Here is a 17279-nt window from a genome sequence, read left to right on the forward strand (position 1 = left end):
CTGAGATGAAGTTTAGAAAAAAATATGTGTTCGTGGACTTTTTTTAAAAAAAATAAATAAATAAAAATCCCTGCTTTCCTGAGTAAAGGAAGGAGGAAGTTTACCAAATGGCCAACTACAACAGATAAAATCCAAACTGCAGAATTATGATATATCTAAGTCCACATCAGGAAAACACATTTCCCGGTTTTATCTTTATTTTTTTTAATATAAAAAAGTAGGAGAAAGTGAACTGAACATTTTGGTTGGCCATCGTTGTGTAGTTTGTCTGCACCAGTTGAACGTTAATGTGTACAAAGGCTGCCATCTAGTGAATAAATGTGGCTATTACAACTATATTTGCAGCTTTAAGAATGGCATATAAACTTGTAAGGCTTAATCCTTTATTTTGCACGCTGCATAATCTCTTTCAGTCATATTTATGTGAATATGTTAACAATACAACAATTACAAAGCGCTCACATGACATGGCATACTGTATATAATTGGCTATGGATGAATTTTAGCATTAACATTTAAGGGTTTTGTTGTTGTTTTTTTTAAAAAACTATTTCCTAAAATAAATCCCACACGGGAAAATACTTCCTCACTGTGGGATAAATTAAAGGGATTATCTTATCTCATCTTTCACACACAGCGTTCACACAGCAGTGCCTGGAGTCAAAGACTAAAGGTTTATTATTTGCAACATGCATGGTGCAGGTATAGGTACAGCAGCGGTGAAATGAAATTGCAGCAACCCACATTGTGCAAATTGAGCGAGTGCCTAAGAACTAAATTAAATAAGGTAACCAATAAAAATAGAGACTAAAAATTAAGAATAAAGAATAAAAATGTCAGTTTTTACAAGATCAGGTTACTCCAACATAGGAGTCGTTTATTAGATGTCTGTGCATGTGAGTCTTGCCGTACAAAGAGTCACTGATATACACTGAAAGGGGTCGGATGAGGGTGGGTGTAGAAATGAATCGTGTCAGGATGGAGTCAGAGAGTCAGCTGCGCATTCATGCTGCCAGTTTGCCATGCCCCAAAGCTGTCCTGTTAGATTCAAAGCAGCTGACTGAAATATTCTAAACTCCTCATGTTAATAAAACCTTTTTGGTATTGCTTTTATGTTGCATCATCCTGCTGGAGGTAGCTCTAGAACTTTGTTCAATAACAGGATTTACATGGACAAAGCAACAAAGGGAGGAGGTAGCACTTAAACTGCGATTGATTGGAGCAGTCTGGAGCGTCGGCGTAAATTAAGCTGGGTGCATGGATTCATGCTGTTGCTTTTAAAGAGTGACCCTCTTCTCTTGACTAACTGCTGCTCAGTGGATGTTATTGGTTGCAAGTGTTTCCAGTTATCTTTTAATATGTTGTAAGGAAAAAACTGTCACTATGCTATTGTGTGATATTTAGCTGTGTGTCTCAGTTTCCAGAGATTTTTTTTCAATCAATCGTTATTTATAAAGCACTTCAAAAACAACACAGTTGGCCAAAGTGCTGTACACAGACACAAGAACAGATTAAACACGTAAAAGGATTAGAAACAAGATTAAAATCATAAAACAATCAAACAATAAAAAACATTAAGGGCAAACACCTCAAACTGAGTTAAAAGCCAAAGAGAAAAATATGGGTTTTAAAAGAGGATTTAAAAAAACAGGAGGCGAGTCGGTCACCTCTCAGCTTCCTCTTTGTCCTAGGGACAACTAACCTTGACAGATCCATCGACCTGGGAGAGCGCGAGGGAGCGTGCTGCTGAAGCAGGTCGGACAGATACAGGGGGGCGAGGCCATGAACACATAAAAGAACAAATAAAAGAATTTTAAATTGAATCCGAACGAACCGGGAGCAAGCGAACTGCTGCAAAAATTGTGGGTAAAGTGTTCTTGTTTTTTGGCACCAGTTAAAAGTCGAGCAGCAGCATTTTGAACCAGCTGTAGTGGAGAGAGTCATGTATAGCCCAACAACATAAGGCACATTGCAGTAGTCTAAATGAGTCGTGATGAAAGCATGGATTAAAATCTCAAAAAAGTGATGCAGAGAAAGAAGTGGTTTCCCTTTAGGCAGTTGTCTCAGTTGAAAAAAATTCCAATTTCAGATCGCTGTCAAGTCTTACACCGAGGTTTGTTGCTGTCTGTGTCAAATGTTCATTTAAAGGCCTTAGGTCAGCATGGACCTTGGAGGTATCATTATTTTATCAAATGTTGTGTCGTAAGTAAGCGTTCTGTGATTTGATGGGACAGAGCTGCACACGTTTTACTTGTGCATACATTGTGGCCTGTCACAGCATAAAAAAAAAAAGCACAGGTATCACAAATAACTATAACAAGACGGCTGTCTCCCACTTGGGTGCACTAGGCCATGTGAGCGAGCCAACATGTGCTGTATGTACTTTCACATGTAATGGATTGCAGCATGATTAATGGTATTAGTTTCACCTGTCGGACAAACATAACTCAAGTGTCTGCCATGTGAAAACTCTTCCTCCCTTCTTATCCGTGGAGTTTGAAGATGCAGATCTTTTTCATCTGCAGTAGTAGAAATACCTCTGTCTATATGAAAAAAAAAATAATGCAAATCAAACATGAAGTCATACATCAAGCACAGCGTGTCATATTTTATAGGGCGATCACAATCTTGGATCACAGACTGTGTGTAACATTCCCTCCGTGAAGCTGTAGAATGAGCACAGAAAGTCATAATAAATGGAAATACTACACTACTTGAGCAAAGGTTACATTCCGCATCATAAAAAAATGACTGCGGTGAGCAGACATGAATTTACCAGACAGACATTTGTATATTTGTCATATGCCGTCTGGTTTCCATAGAAAAACGCAGACAAGTGGTATCAGTCAGTCACTGGCTGATATGTGGAGTCGCTGACTGAAAAGCGCATTGCGATATGTCAGGCAGAGTCACTGGAGGCTTTCCTATTCTGTTATGTAACAACTGCTGTCAGTCCACAGGCATGTCCTGCCTTCCTGTCCTAATGTTTTATTCCCTTCAACACTGCCAGGTTGCTTTTTCCGTAAGAAGGGATTGCGGCATTATTTATAGTAGATGCGGTGTCCATGAACCCAGATTGACCGAGCAGGTGATGACCTACCATCCATTTTATTTTTCTTATAACCGCAAAGACAAACCCTGTCCCAACGAAGTGCTTTATCCACATTCGATAACTATACCAATTTAGGACAGGAAATTATTAGGGCAAAGCCTGGAATAATATTTTCGTTTAATTTGCTTGTTTAAAGAATAATGTGTTTGTTCAAGTTCTGGAGCTGTAGTTCTTGGAGGTCTCTCAAAAGCCAAAGATCTCTTTCCATCTTCGGCACAGTCTGCGGTTGCATTCCTCCTCCTCCTCCTCCTCCTACTGCCACATCGCTCGGATTCTGACACTGACACACATCTGACACGACTAACATCCAGAAAATATAGCCATGTGCTGTGCTCGCATGTTGGCATCGGTTCGAATCCCCAGATGGAATTCATTCACGCTACAATACTGCTAAAACAAATAAAAGGTGTTTTATATGGTTGTGCCTTTGTTAAGTATTCCTCAGGCTTGTGGAAAAGGTAAACTGTGCCAGGCAGTGAACAAGGTTTTTCTTTGTGGTTTCTGCAGATTTTTTTTTTTTGGCCCTGAGCTCAGGGTACGTGCATTGCATGATTAGAAACAATCACTAAGTTGATTTTAATGGTCATGGAGTGTGAACTTTCCACATTTGTCCTCCTGAAGAACACAGAGTGAGCTGGTTGCCCAGAGATCATCCTGGCACTGTTGCATTTACTCCAACCGGCGGAGGGTCAACCCTGCTCCCGTAAGGACCGTAAGAAGGATTTTGTTCAGTTTTCCACTCCTCAAAAAAAAAAAAAACAAGATAAACAACCTTTTGTGCTCCAAGAGCTTTTAATAGCAAGCAACAACAAATACGCCGGCCAGATGCAGCAGTGAGAAGAGCAGCTCAGCAGCTGTACAGAACATAATCATATGGTTTGCATGTTGCAGCTGAATGATTAGAGTAAAAATTTAAATGAATATGATGAAGAGTGGATGTTGGGGTTTTGACCTTAAATTAAAACTTAAGAGAGAGTGAAGAGAAGAAAAACAAGTGATGAAGATGAGACCGAAGACAGAACAAAACAATATCACGTGTACCTTAAAAAAATAAATAAATAAAAAATGAGAACGAAAGAATGAGACTCTGGACCTGATGACAACCAGATGACAGCATTAAAATGCTGCATATGAGCGATAGAGAGAGAAAAGAGAGAAAGAGAGTCAAAGAGAGAGGAGAGAGATTGGGGGTGGAGTACAAGCACATTTCTGAAGAATCACAGTGATGAAGAACGTGTGTGGTTCAGAGTTCTGTGAGTCTGCAAGTGCACGCTATAGGCAGGAAAGAAACACAACAGAAGTAGAAACTGAGTACTAAAACGGTAGGAGAAGAGCTCTGCTGAACCTTTTTAGAGTGATCGGGGCAACATGCTGCACTGGAGGATGGTCATAGTTGGTCTTCTGTCGTGCTGCATCAAGACAGGTGTCGCACGATGTCGGACTAAAGGTAAGGCTTGAACTGAAGCATTGAACATTGACAGAAGAATCTGTTTTTTTGCATGTACCTAAAAGAGATCTAACCCTAACTTGATGAATGACGAATCTCGGCTGAGTGATCCTCATCTGTCCTGTCAGGTTAAATATCTTTCTAGTTGGTGCACATATCATTTTATCATTTAGTTATTACTATAGGTCCCCCTGTTTCTGATAGGGAGAGCTATATAGGGCTAAAACTGACCTGAAAGAGCATGCTGCTATGCACAATTATTTTTGTTCTTTGATGAGAATCTTTGAAAATGCACTAAAGGCAGAAACAATAAACACACTGATGAGTGGTGTGCAACAGTACTAATGGTAAAAAAAATATCTGGCTTTGGTTAAGGTTACGACAGCAAGTGGAATTTCGAGAATCCAAGAAGCAGGGAACACTTCATCATTTAATAGATGGAATCATTTTGAAAGTATGAGTTTTTTTGTGCAATTTACTGATATGGTTGTACATTTCCAAACATTCACTGTACCTCTGACTGCCAGATGGAGCAGCCAAGGCTGCAAAGTTACCCTGCAGAGATTTAGATTTCACCATGAAAGCTCAGTATTCTTAACTTGTTCAAATAACAGTGTCATTTAAACTACATCAGCAGGTTATATGCGCCACCAGTAGCAGTAAATACTAGGTGACCATAATCTGGCTCCTCCGGTTTATGGGCCACTGCTGTACTTACATAGTAGCAGTTGGGCTGGGGGTTTTTGATGGAATATTTATTCATTCATTCATCTTCTGTAAGGAAATGAGCTTAGTGTTTGAGTAAATATACTTTATCCAGGGAAGTAACCTGTTGGTGTTAAACACAGCAGTGTATAACATGTGGTAATATGGATTCACCTATTTACTCATGGCTCGCTGAAATAGGAAAGTAATCCTATTAAACAGTGCAAGTCTAACTGGTCTTTGATTAATGGAGATCATTATCAAGACATTATGACCAACTTGTGTGGATGATTTGATCCTGCAGAAGTCCATTAAAATCTCATTATTTCGTTTCACTTGTTGACTCTGACATAATAGAGCTGGTAGTTGGGCAATGGACTCTTTCTTATTAAGACATTTCTTAAATGTGTTTCCATACTTCTCTCTCTCTCTGTGTGCCTCGCTCTCTTAAATTGATTGTGTGGCTGTAACCGACTCAAAGATAGCATGAATAATAAATACTCTCTGAAGTCACCATTAAGCATTTAAGATTTGTTCAGTTGGCATTTCAATCTCTAAAGGCTCCACTTTCTAGCCAGTGTCTATCCATGTGTTTATGCTTTATTAATTTCATAATTTGTCACTCCATTTGTCATGCTTTCATTTTATTAAACTGAAATCCATCACTTATACCGTATAAAATCTAAACGGCCACCGCTCCACGTTTCCACACGCATTTAACCAGGAAAGCAAGAGTCTAAAGCTCTTCCTTTACCTTTCAGCGTTGCTTGCACCATGGCCTGACATTTCCTTTAATCACACACTCTTAAGTATTACTAAACATCTCGTCAATGAATTTTTGACATATTTTGTTGTGCATGATCATAATTAGCAAGGCAAAGGACAAGTTTAATTTCCTGGCACACTAATCTTAGTAAGCGTAGCATTCAGTGAATATGAACTGTATATGATGCTAAAATCATAAAAAGGTAGGTGAAAAGGTTTTTATTATGGTTGATATCACAGTCTATGCTATGGTCTCAAGGAATGCTGTGGAAGCAAGGCTGGATTTTTAAGCCCATACACTGCGTGATGGAATCATCTGGAGCTTGTTGTATAATCCATGTGTTACCCCGTCTTTGATTCCCCTGCTCCCCTTTGAAGTTGGAGGTCATGTCTCATTGTCTGCTGATAGAATTCATCTGCAAGGTCAGAGATCGCAGACTTTAAAAGGCACAGCGTGTCTTGCAGCGGGCCAAATGAACCTCACATGTGCCAGAACATCAGCGCTCTAGTAAAACCTGTATTTCAGGGTATAGAATGTATTATTTGCTTGTCACAAGGATTAAAGGAGCCTTTTGGCTCCATAAACACAATATAAACACAAATATAACTGAAAGGTAATGAAACTGGCTTTGTTTTTCTACTATTTTCACTTTCTGTTTCTCTTTATCCACTAGCCTTATTCCCAGCTGCAAGCAGGATAAAAAGAGGGCTGGTCAACCCCACCTTCCACAACTCCTTCAATGATGTTAACCTATTATATGAGGTGAAACTAAAATATTCAAACTATTAGAAGACCAACAGAAGATGACTGAAAATGGACACGTAACACATTTTTCTCGTCTTTTCACCCACAGATCCTGATGGCTGGCATACATTTTGAGGCCAGTGGAGCATTTTCTGTGGAAGACGCCGAACTGGCTTCTCTCCAGAAGACCAGAAAGCTGGGCGTCATCTGCGAGGAGATCATTCCCAAGGAGCTAACAGACTTATATAGGCTCATATCTGACCTTTCAAATCACACTGGTCACCTGGATCAGGGCGATTTCGAACGTATCCTGTTGACCTTGGTATATGTGTCCCAGAAGATGGCCAGTTCCACTACTGAACACCAAAGAGCTGTGTGGGCGGAGTCTTTCGTTAGCTTGTACAAAGCCATCAAGAAGGATCTGACACTGACAAACTGACAACACTGGTGTTGCTACACAGTGGTTTCATGTATAGTTTTTATATGCACATAAGAAAAAAGATTTCATTTAAAAAAAAAAAAATCCATTGATATCAATCAGCTGTCCTGATTTGTGCATTGAGGAAAAGTTGCATTTTGTATGCAGCAGGCTACAAGAAGCCACAGAAAGAAGTCAGCACAAAGAGGGAAAGAGCCCAGACATAGATAATGAAACAATTTTTAAAGCCCCAATGAAATCGCATACTGTATGTGTCAACTGCATGCCAATTACTGAGATATAAGGTTGTTTTGTTATATACTGATGACTCATCCCGGGGAAATGCTTTTACAAAATTTTCATGTCTCAACTTCCCCCTTGCATCTCAGCAGCATTACCAGCTTCAGCTCTTGATTTATGGGCGGCGTCTGTTCCGGCCATCGGAACAATCAACCAATCAGAGCAGAGTGTACTTTCAGCACATGCATATGCAAATAGTTCATTGGCGCTTTAAAATATTGGCTCAAAAGCAAAAAGTAAAATTCAAACGTGAGGTACTTTATATACATGAAACTATACATGTGGATCTATGTATATGTCGATTGTGGAATTTACGTACATTCACCTGTCTTTTCAGTGTTTGTTCACTAGCACCTGGATGTGATTGCATTTTGACACTAATAACATGAGAGAAAATATTATGACACATCAAGCTTTAAACCAGAGAAATCTTAGAGTCTACTCAACACATGTTCAAGATCATATATACACACACATATATATATGTATCCTCAGTTCATCAATGTCACTAATATACATAAGGTTGAATAAAACTGCCTCCCTACTGGTTCACAGTCCAATGCATGATCATGATTTGTAAATGTCACTCTGTGCACCAGGTTATTAGATTGTAGCGCCTTTAACATAGGACACAAGGTCCAAACTGAGCTGCCTTTGTTGGTATCGTTTTTGGAATATCCCCAAAAATGGCAGGCCGGAGTGAGTGCACCACTCACAGACCAACTCCGATGATGATCTGCGCAGGCTGTGGACTTCCGAGTGGCTGCTTAGGCTCCAGTGAATTAGTGTCTGTTTCACATCCATCCATGGAGCCGGGCGTACCGGGAGGACAGAAAGGTACGTACCGGAGCCAGGAGGAAGAGGACAAGTATGAGGTGATACCAAAGGGAAGGTTGTAGACTTCCCCGCTCTCCAGTGTGTTGCTGGCGTCATCCTCGTGAGCTTTGTTCCAGGCCAGGATGCCTCGTTCGTGCTTTGATCCTATGGACATGTGTGAAACGTGTTAAACCAAGACTTCTTGCTATTTTCTGTCAGTTTGTTTTTTGTAAAGCCTTGAAATATTGCATCATGTTCCATGGCAATTTCGGCCCTCGATGTGGAGTTCCTCTCTCAAAATAGAGAGAAAGCATAGATACCCTAACCCTTTCTTTACAGGCACTTGGTAGTACATGGGCCTTAGGACTTTTCGCTTTACAATATCTACTGGATCACTGGATCATCATACCAAGACTGCACATCTTATGTCTGATCTTGATCTTAATATCACAGTTACAGAAATATACAATTACTTAAAAGAGTACCTGGAATGGTGTTGTCCAGTATGAAGCCAAAGAAGCCTCCTACGAACATGCTGGTTGTCAGAAGAACTTGCAGCATCTGGTCAAGTTCTACCACATCTGCATGAAGCATTGGTTAAATAGTTAAACCTTTGTTTTCTTTCTAAATTTGCTGTTCATATACAAACATTTTATTCATGCACCTGTATTGATTGCTTTGGGGTTCTTCAATATCCAGTTCGGAATGACCAGACCAGAGAACATGGAGAAGCCAAATATAAAGATGTTCCGAGACGAATTCATGTTTGCGTACTGAAAATGTGACAAAGTCACACGCGCGCAAAAAAAATGTATTTAGGTTTATGTAAACAACACAATGTGCCAACAATGGTGAAGACTGTATTGTGTGTACCTGCAGATTGGAAACTCCTGCTGCAGAGATGACGCCAAACATCACCATGAACATTCCTCCTATCACAGGTGATGGGATCGTGGTGAATATAGCGCCCACTTTACCAAATACGCCCATGACAACCATCAACACCCCGCTGGCCACTATCACCATGCGACTGCCAACCTGTAAAAAATTGTGAGTGAGTATTAGCCTGGGTGTTCCCATACTGCTTTGCGCGCGATTTCATTCTCGCTGCAAAAGCAGTCTGGAAACCATCGCCCATATTTTCTCCTGAGATAGGGAACCAATCACAGAACCGGGGGGGGGGGGGCAGCAAGACGATGACGACGTCTATGCGCGACACCGAAGCTTGTAGTGTGTTAATCCAACATGGCAGCGGACCTAACGTTACCGTTCGATGCAGCCTTAGACAGTGTTTTAAGTAGCTTAGAACGCAAGTTTATTTTAAAAAAAAGAGCAACGTTTGGCGTTGAAAGACTTCATTGCCAAGAAGGATGTGTTTGCTCTGCTACCAACAGGCTTTGGCTATGAATCGCGCGCAAGGCAGCATGGGAATTACCAGGCGCATTTGATAGACATTCGTAGCGCCCAATAAACGGCTCTAGGCATTTGTAAAACCACGCCTCAAATACGAGAAAATAAACACGTAGTTTCCAGACCAGCATCTCATTGAGATGTGCAGTCGCGTCAGCCAGGCTAAGTGAGTATAGTAAGTAGGACAAATTCAGACTAAGAAAATGCTTCAAAGGGACACTTGATATGCTGGATGGGACACACTTGTTCTTGTCGTGGTGACTCTGGAAGTCGCTAGGGTCGACATAGGTCAGCAAAAAAGGTTTGTCTTTAACTGTGCAGCATTTAGTTTTTCGTGTTTTCTGCATTTACATTTACTTTTCTGCTGGTTTAGTGTAGTTTCTGTAGTTGCAGTCATGGATGTATTAGACATATACAGGATAAAGATGGACGACGGAATAGCTCCTCAAAAGTGAAGCCAAAGCAAGTAGACCTCCCCCTGGTGGCTGGCTGCAGTATAGGCCATAAGCTCCACCCCCTCCATGTTAGTGGATGGGACTTGGGCCAAACTAAAACATTAAAATACACATTAAATACATTTTTTTCAAGGTTAATTTCTGTCATTTAAGACATTTTAGTTAATATAATACTGATGCATAGTCAAGTGTCATTTTTTCAGGTATTAGAGCATGACCACTCAGTATGAGTAACTAATTAGAGTAACTAATTTCATTCCACCTCATGTACCAACGTGTGTGAAATGACAATAAAACTCTTTGAGTTACCACTGGGAAAAATTGCCATATTCAAGGATTCAAAGTATTTAAACTCAAAGAAATACCTTGCAGCTAATCAAACACTTTCCACTCTCCATTGAAAAAGAATATATGTGTAGAACTGATGACACCTTCAGCTGCAAACAAGGTCACTTTTAAACTCCATTTAAAATCCATTAATATTTCATATTTGAAAAAAAAAAAAAAAAAACTCCACTTAGAAAACATTTTGCCACAATTTTCATTTCAGTGCACTGATGCCATCTTTTTGTCAAGTTCTCCTTGATCCATGACTGCAGTGCATTTATCTCTCAGGGCTATCATTGTGATCATAAACAACTGTGTAACAATAGTCTAAGATAATCTGTAACCTAAACATAGAGGGTAGCCTTACCTTTGTAATGCCAAGGGCTCCAACATTCTCACTGTATGACGTGGTGCCATTTCCTGTACCCCAGGCACCGGCCAGCAGACAGCCCAGTCCTTCAATACCGATGCCCCTGTTGATGGCATGTTTAGGGGGTGGTGGAGCCCCAGATAACCTGGCACAAGCGTGGTAGTCCCCAACGGACTCTATCATAGAGGAAATGATGCCAGCCAAGATGCCAACCACCCCTGCCAGGCTCACAGTGGGCATCCCCCATTGACCTAATGTTGGATTCAGACAAGAGTAAACCGAAACAGTAAACTCACTATGAACCTTCTTTATATTATTTACCCTCAACCAATCAAGTCAACAGCATCAGGCAGCGTCTTACCTGGGAATGGGAAAGTGAACCAGGGAGCTTGACTGATAACATCCCCCTTTAGATCTGTGCGTGCCAGGTAGCCGTATTCGTCTGGCTCAGAGGGAAGTACGTTGAAGCTTGTCAAAATGTAACAGATGAGCCAAGACAATGTGATCCCCAGCAGGACCTTATGATACAAAGAAATAATAAAAAAACAATCATCTGTGTTGTCTTTTGGTCTTGAGAATAAACGTATAATTGTCAACAAAGAAATACAGCTGGCTTCCTACGTACAGGGAGAATCTGGAAGACGTAGACTCGAGACGTGTGCAGTTTTTTTTCCTTGCTGTATGTCGGAAAGGGCACCGTTACGTGACGGAGGTACTGTGAGAACAGGATGATCAGCACTGTGGTCCTGTGTGAGGCAGGGATATGAGGAAAAAAGTGTTAAATATTGGTGAGATTAGCTCTAACCAACAGAACAAAAAAGGGGAGCAATTATTCAGGTTCTCAAAGAACAAGTCTAATAGGCTTTCCTCCCCTGATTTAAGATTAAAACTTCAAAGTTTTTACTTTCCAAAACTTGACCTCACTCCAGCTAGAGGTGAAAGTGAATTTAAAATCAGATTAGAGTCAAGAGCTTTTTTCTGTCGCTGTCATAGTTCATAAATTAACTAAAACTAAAAACTCACTTATTTCCCAAGAGGGCCCGTTTAGAATTTGTACCCACATTGCAGATATGCCCCAGTGGTTGCCAGCGCTGCTACCAGCTGAGTCAAACAGGGACAGCCCGATGAGAGAGATGGTGGGAGCGATGGTGAGAGGTCCGATGAAGCGCATGAAGAGGCCGATGAGGCCCGAGAAACCAACAAACACCTGGAAGAGTGAGCCCACGATGATGGAGCCCTGCAGCTGAAGACAGACACATTGACAAGAGTGTTAGAATTTTAACTTTATTCTTTTCTTTTATTGACTAGAAATTAACACATTTGGTCGGCAAATACAGATTACAAATAGGTTTGTGATACAGTAATATTACGGTTAGTAGATTACCCCAATTGGGTGCATCCTATTTCATTTATTTACACATTTAAGTTCAAATAAGGGGCAAGTTTTACTTCAACTACTATTTGTATTCTATAATGTGAGCTAAATCCACTCACCACTGACACTTTTTACATTACCACTACACCAAGAACCCATTACGAAGCCTGCATTTCAATATGGATTCACATAAGGAAACCACCCGGGGAAGAACGACCACAGCCACCACAAGGTTCAGCATAACTAATGTTTTAAAATACTTGAACAAGCAGTTCAAGCAACAGGAAATGTGCACACATAATCGTATCATTCATAGGCATTTAACAATCACTGCTATTGTGCAGCCGAAGTTGCATCTTTAAAAACATGACAGAAAATGATCTAGTTCCAGGCGTAAGCTCTGCGTCAATGAGAAGAAAGCTGTGATCGGAGACATTAAATGGTCTCGTGTTACTTACAGCTCTCATTCGACTCTGCCACACCTCTGTGAAGTCCGTGGAGGAGGTGTTGACTAAACTGGCATTCTGAGTCCAGGCCGGACATGTCCACTCTGGCATGGACAGCATTGCCATGGAGGGGGCCAACAAAGTGAATGTGCCGCCTTGGAGAATGGGCAGTCTGGAGATAAAGATTGCAAAGAAAGACCATGAGAAAGGAAAGGGTAAAAGCCAGACACATGTCACAGTCACACATCGTCAAAGTGTAGTGTTGAAGTGAAGTTGAAGTGTAAAGTGGCACTCAATGAAAAAAATAAAAACAGACTTGGTTACATTCCACCATTGGTATCTACAACCTCTGTTTCTTTCAATCAAAGGGTTAATTTAAATCATGTGAAGAAAGAGAGTGACTCTAATTAGAGAAACTCACTTCCACTACTCCATGCACAGAAGTCTCTAACAGTAAAGCGTTTTATTGCGCAAAAACTTGTGGGAATAGCAGAAGTGCATAGCACAAAACAGCTTTTCATTGGGGAAAAAACAATGTTATCAACCTGAGGGATACAAATAACAGTTTTCGTTTGGTTTGCCCGGAACAGAGAGCCATTAAACACGCCGATTGTTTTTCCTCCCAGCTGACTACCAGGTATTTGGAGAAAGACAAGAAAGCATCAGTGATGCTAAGCCGGGAGAATGTGGATTTAGCAAGAGCCAGATTCCATTCGTAATAAGATGGAAATTCCGCTGGTAATCCAACTGTGACACCAATATTCAGCCAGGCTGAGCGTGCACACGTGCACGGGAGCGCAGAGCTGCAAAACATGGTTAAAGATTGCAGCTCTTCAAAACGAAATCATGCATGACGTCATGTTACTTCTCCTGCATGTGTGTCACCGCTAACAGCTGTGCAGGCTTTTGTTAACTCGCTGTGACAGTGGTGAGTTTCCAGTCTGGCATTTAAACAATACTTTGTCTCACTGATATTAAATCCTAATATATTAAACTGTATCTTGTTGTTTCATCTTCAAGTAGCCATGAAGTAAAAACTAGATAAATGCCACTTATTTTCACATAGTGGTACAACAACGAGGCAAAGCACATAACAAAACATCAGGTGATGTTTGAAAGGTTAAGAAAAAAATCAAAGCTGCTTGATACTTCTCCTCTCTGGCAATCCCTTCACCAGAGGCAGTGTCCACTAACTCTGCAAAATACACCATTGTTCATTGTGCATGCTAATTTTGCCAGGCCCCGCAGTTCAAACGAGGTGAAGAAGGAAAGCTGAAAGGTTGATCTGTTCCGCTTGTTTAATAAGAAGAAGCGGCCTGGTTAATTCCCGCTTTAATGCACCCTGATGTACTGCTGGATTATTGCATTAGTGCACACAGACTCTGGCAGAAACTCAATAGATACATCTTATCCAGAAAACAATCTCGCATTTAAAAAAAAAAAAAAAAAGCACAGCCACCTCTTTGTCCCCTTACCTAATGCCGAAGGTAACTTGCAGCAGGGTGCAGATACCAGAAACGAAGAAGATGGTGCTGATGAGGTGGCTCTGTGTGAGGCCATCATGCTGCAGACACAACCCTTGTGACAGGATCAGTGGGATGGCGATGATGCCTCCAAATGCAGTCAAGCAGTGCTGAGAGAGCAACGGTGGGGAAAAACTGAGAGATTCATTTAAACGTTCACTTTAGACAAAGGAGCTAGAGATTTAAAGTGGTCAGACAGACGGTGATATCATCTAAACATAAAGTAAACTTCATGTTTATACACCAGTGGTTATGGACTCTGACATCTCAACTGTATCTAAAGCAGATTTTGCGATTTAATCTAAAACCAAGCCTAACCAACCATGTAGGAAATGTCAAACTGATACCGTCTTGTGACTCTGTGGTCATGTTTGCATTCTTATATAACATCATGCTACTTATGCTCCTAAAACATATAAATTGAGACGCATTGTCAAACGTGGGCCACTTTGCTGACGTACCTGGATGCCAAGAATGATGCACAGGTACCAGGGAGGGACGTCGGTTACACAGTATGCTAGCTTGTTGCTGTCTTCATCCACGGAGGAGTCCAGCTCTTCTCCGGCGTCAGGTAGATCGCAGAAGCGTCCTTCCAGCTTCATTTAGAGAGAGTTAGAAAGAGGTCAGTTGGATAAAAAAATGCACATAAAAACAATAGCATCCTGCAGCGGTGATCATTTCGTTAAATGGGTCAAAACTCAAAGCATTAACAGCAGAGTGCTTCTACGTGTAGTTCAGCCAGATAACCAGCTGTGACCAGGAACTTTCCTATTCTGACAAATCCTAATTCACATAACACATCCCAACATATTCAGGGCAGGATGAAAACAAAAAGAAGTTACACATTAAAATCCTGATAAGCACAGATTTTTTCCCCCCGTTTATTTTAGACATGTGGAGACTTTAACCACAAAAAAACAAAGCTATTTCTGTTCCTCTCACCAAACAGTGGGCTGCTTATCTTACCAATAATGGGATTTAGTACATGGAGACGCAAGAATGTAAACATGTACATTCACACGTATCCATTACACTACTTTGTAAGCTTTTCTATTTAATCTATGTAATTATTAACGACACATAATGCCTAGTTTCCACTGTGGCACCAACAGACAAACCCGGAAGACATGTAGTCACACACTTTGGTGATCGGAGAAGAGATAAATCTCCAAGTTATACATATGACACAGATATATTCACTTTGACATTATTTAAAAGTTTGATGAATCACAATCTGTTTGCCGTTACATATGTGATTCTAAAAATCCATGTATTCGCCACTGAGGTACACGTGAGGCAACTCCAAAAACATTTCCTCGTAGAAAACAAAGCAAAACTTATACTCACTGCAAAGGCAAAGTTGTCAAGCCCATTAGTTTCCTTTTCTGGAGTCATGTCAGCCACAGCTTACAGGTTCAGGTATTGGTCCACTGAGCCGGGAAACAGAGAAGAAAAACGCAAAAACATTAGTCAGAGGGGAGGGAACGCCGTCAGAGGGGACTAGAGCATCTGACAGAGGAAGCAGAGAGCTGGGTGGAGTGGGGTGGAGTGGGGTGTGGTGTGGTGGGTAGCCTGGTATGAAACAGTAGAGACTGCTGCTCTTGTGGATTGAAATGGCTCCCACCAGCAGCTCATGTGAACCGAATTACAACAGTAGCAGCAGCTGACCAACCAGCGTTCGGCAGGCAGGCAGGCAGGCAGGAGATACTCTCGCCTCCTTGTGGTTTGTTTTAACGCCATGCCAGGACTTAAGAAACATCAGGAAGCATAGAAAGTTATACTTCATGGAGACAGGCCAATATATTACATATATACACATTTTTGTTGGCGGGGATATTTAATAGCTAAAAAAAATACAGCCTTTAACTTTGTTGTGTCTTCTCCCTCTCCAGACTGCCTCCCTTCTAATTTTAACACAAAACATTTGTTTTGAGAGGGCAGACCTCCATGACTATCACGTGTTGGCAAACTATCACATAGCACAAAGCCGTTATTGATACATGACTGTAAATGTTAACTTCATTTCCCAATTTACCTCTCTATTTCCCGTAAAGTATTAAATTACATTATTAGTCCAGATTAGGAGTTTGATAGCAGCCCTCATCTGCTTCATTACAAAGGTCAAGAAGGAAGAGTTCTTGCAGCAGCGGAGGAGTCGCATTCTCAAACGCTTCCGACATTTGTGTATTTTCGATTTATGCATCATGGGAATCTTAGCACGCCATCTTTCTGTTCTTATTCCAAATTCAAGATCCAGGTCACAAAGTGGCAACTCAAAGGAGCAAGTGAAAAATAAAAGCAAGCACATCTAATCAGCTTCATGGCTATCGGTTTAATCAAGTTAAATTTTTGTTTATATAACAGCTATGAATCAAGGCAGACTGTGGAGTTTGTATGTTCTCCCTGTGTCTGCGTGGGTTCTCTCCCGGTACTCCAGACATGCTCGTTAGGTTAATTGGTGATTCTGCATTGGCTGTAGGTGTGCATGTGAGTGTGAGTGGTTGCCTGTCTCTCTGTGTTAGCCCTGCGATAGACTGGCGACCTGTCCAGGGTGTACTCCGCCTCTCGGTCGATGACAGCTGGGATAGGCTCCAGCGCCCCCGCTGCCCTTCACAGGACAAGCGGTTACAGAAAATGAATGAATGAATGAATGAATGAATGAACAACAGCAATGACAAATGTCAAATATTTCCTGATATGCTTTAAAATGAAACCATAGCATGAAAACCCCCGGGTCAAACACTAGGAGGCAACAGTGACAAGCTGATGCTTGAATCTGGAAGGGTAGAGAGAAAGAAAAAAAGAGGAAGGTGGGATAGAAGAAGGAAGAAGATACAAAAAAATAAAAAATTTAGATGGTGCATGATACATATTAGATTGACTGCATTACTGTCCATCATACATTATACTTAAACACCACGTGTCAACACCATTCTGACTCACTGTTCTGAGGATTTTATGGAAACCTTTTGCAGCAACTTAAGTGAGTATATTTAAATATACAGTAGGTTTAAAAAGTAGCTTGGACTCAGTCAGTCAGTTAGTTACAGTAATACATAAAAAGT

General features: G+C 41.0%; 2 protein-coding genes across 2 annotated transcripts; one reads left to right on the plus strand and one right to left on the minus strand.

Annotated features, from left to right (window-relative positions):
- Positions 1–4261: 4261 nt before the first annotated feature.
- LOC311496300 (protein FAM180A) lies at positions 4262–7213 on the plus strand (the record flags this gene model as incomplete). Its single annotated transcript, XM_084556103.1, has 3 exons — positions 4262–4559; positions 6704–6792; positions 6884–7213. Exons 1-3 carry the CDS (start codon positions 4481–4483, stop codon positions 7211–7213), a joined length of 498 nt encoding a protein of 165 aa, XP_084412229.1. The 5' UTR covers positions 4262–4480.
- Positions 7214–7370: 157 nt separating this feature from the next.
- On the minus strand, positions 7371–15609 carry slc23a4 (solute carrier family 23 member 4; the record flags this gene model as incomplete). The annotated part of the gene is made up of 12 exons (XM_084554625.1): positions 7371–8473; positions 8794–8889; positions 8973–9081; positions 9182–9346; positions 10868–11121; positions 11232–11388; positions 11496–11616; positions 11932–12113; positions 12704–12863; positions 14167–14324; positions 14676–14810; positions 15562–15609. The coding sequence occupies 12 exons, from the start codon at positions 15607–15609 to the stop codon at positions 8205–8207; spliced, it is 1854 nt and encodes a 617-aa protein (XP_084410751.1). The 3' UTR covers positions 7371–8204.
- Between the last annotated feature and the right edge of the window lie 1670 nt (positions 15610–17279).

This window comes from Chelon labrosus (genome assembly GCF_963514085.1).
Source record: "Chelon labrosus genome assembly, chromosome: 11".
Lineage (NCBI taxonomy): Eukaryota > Metazoa > Chordata > Actinopteri > Mugiliformes > Mugilidae > Chelon > Chelon labrosus.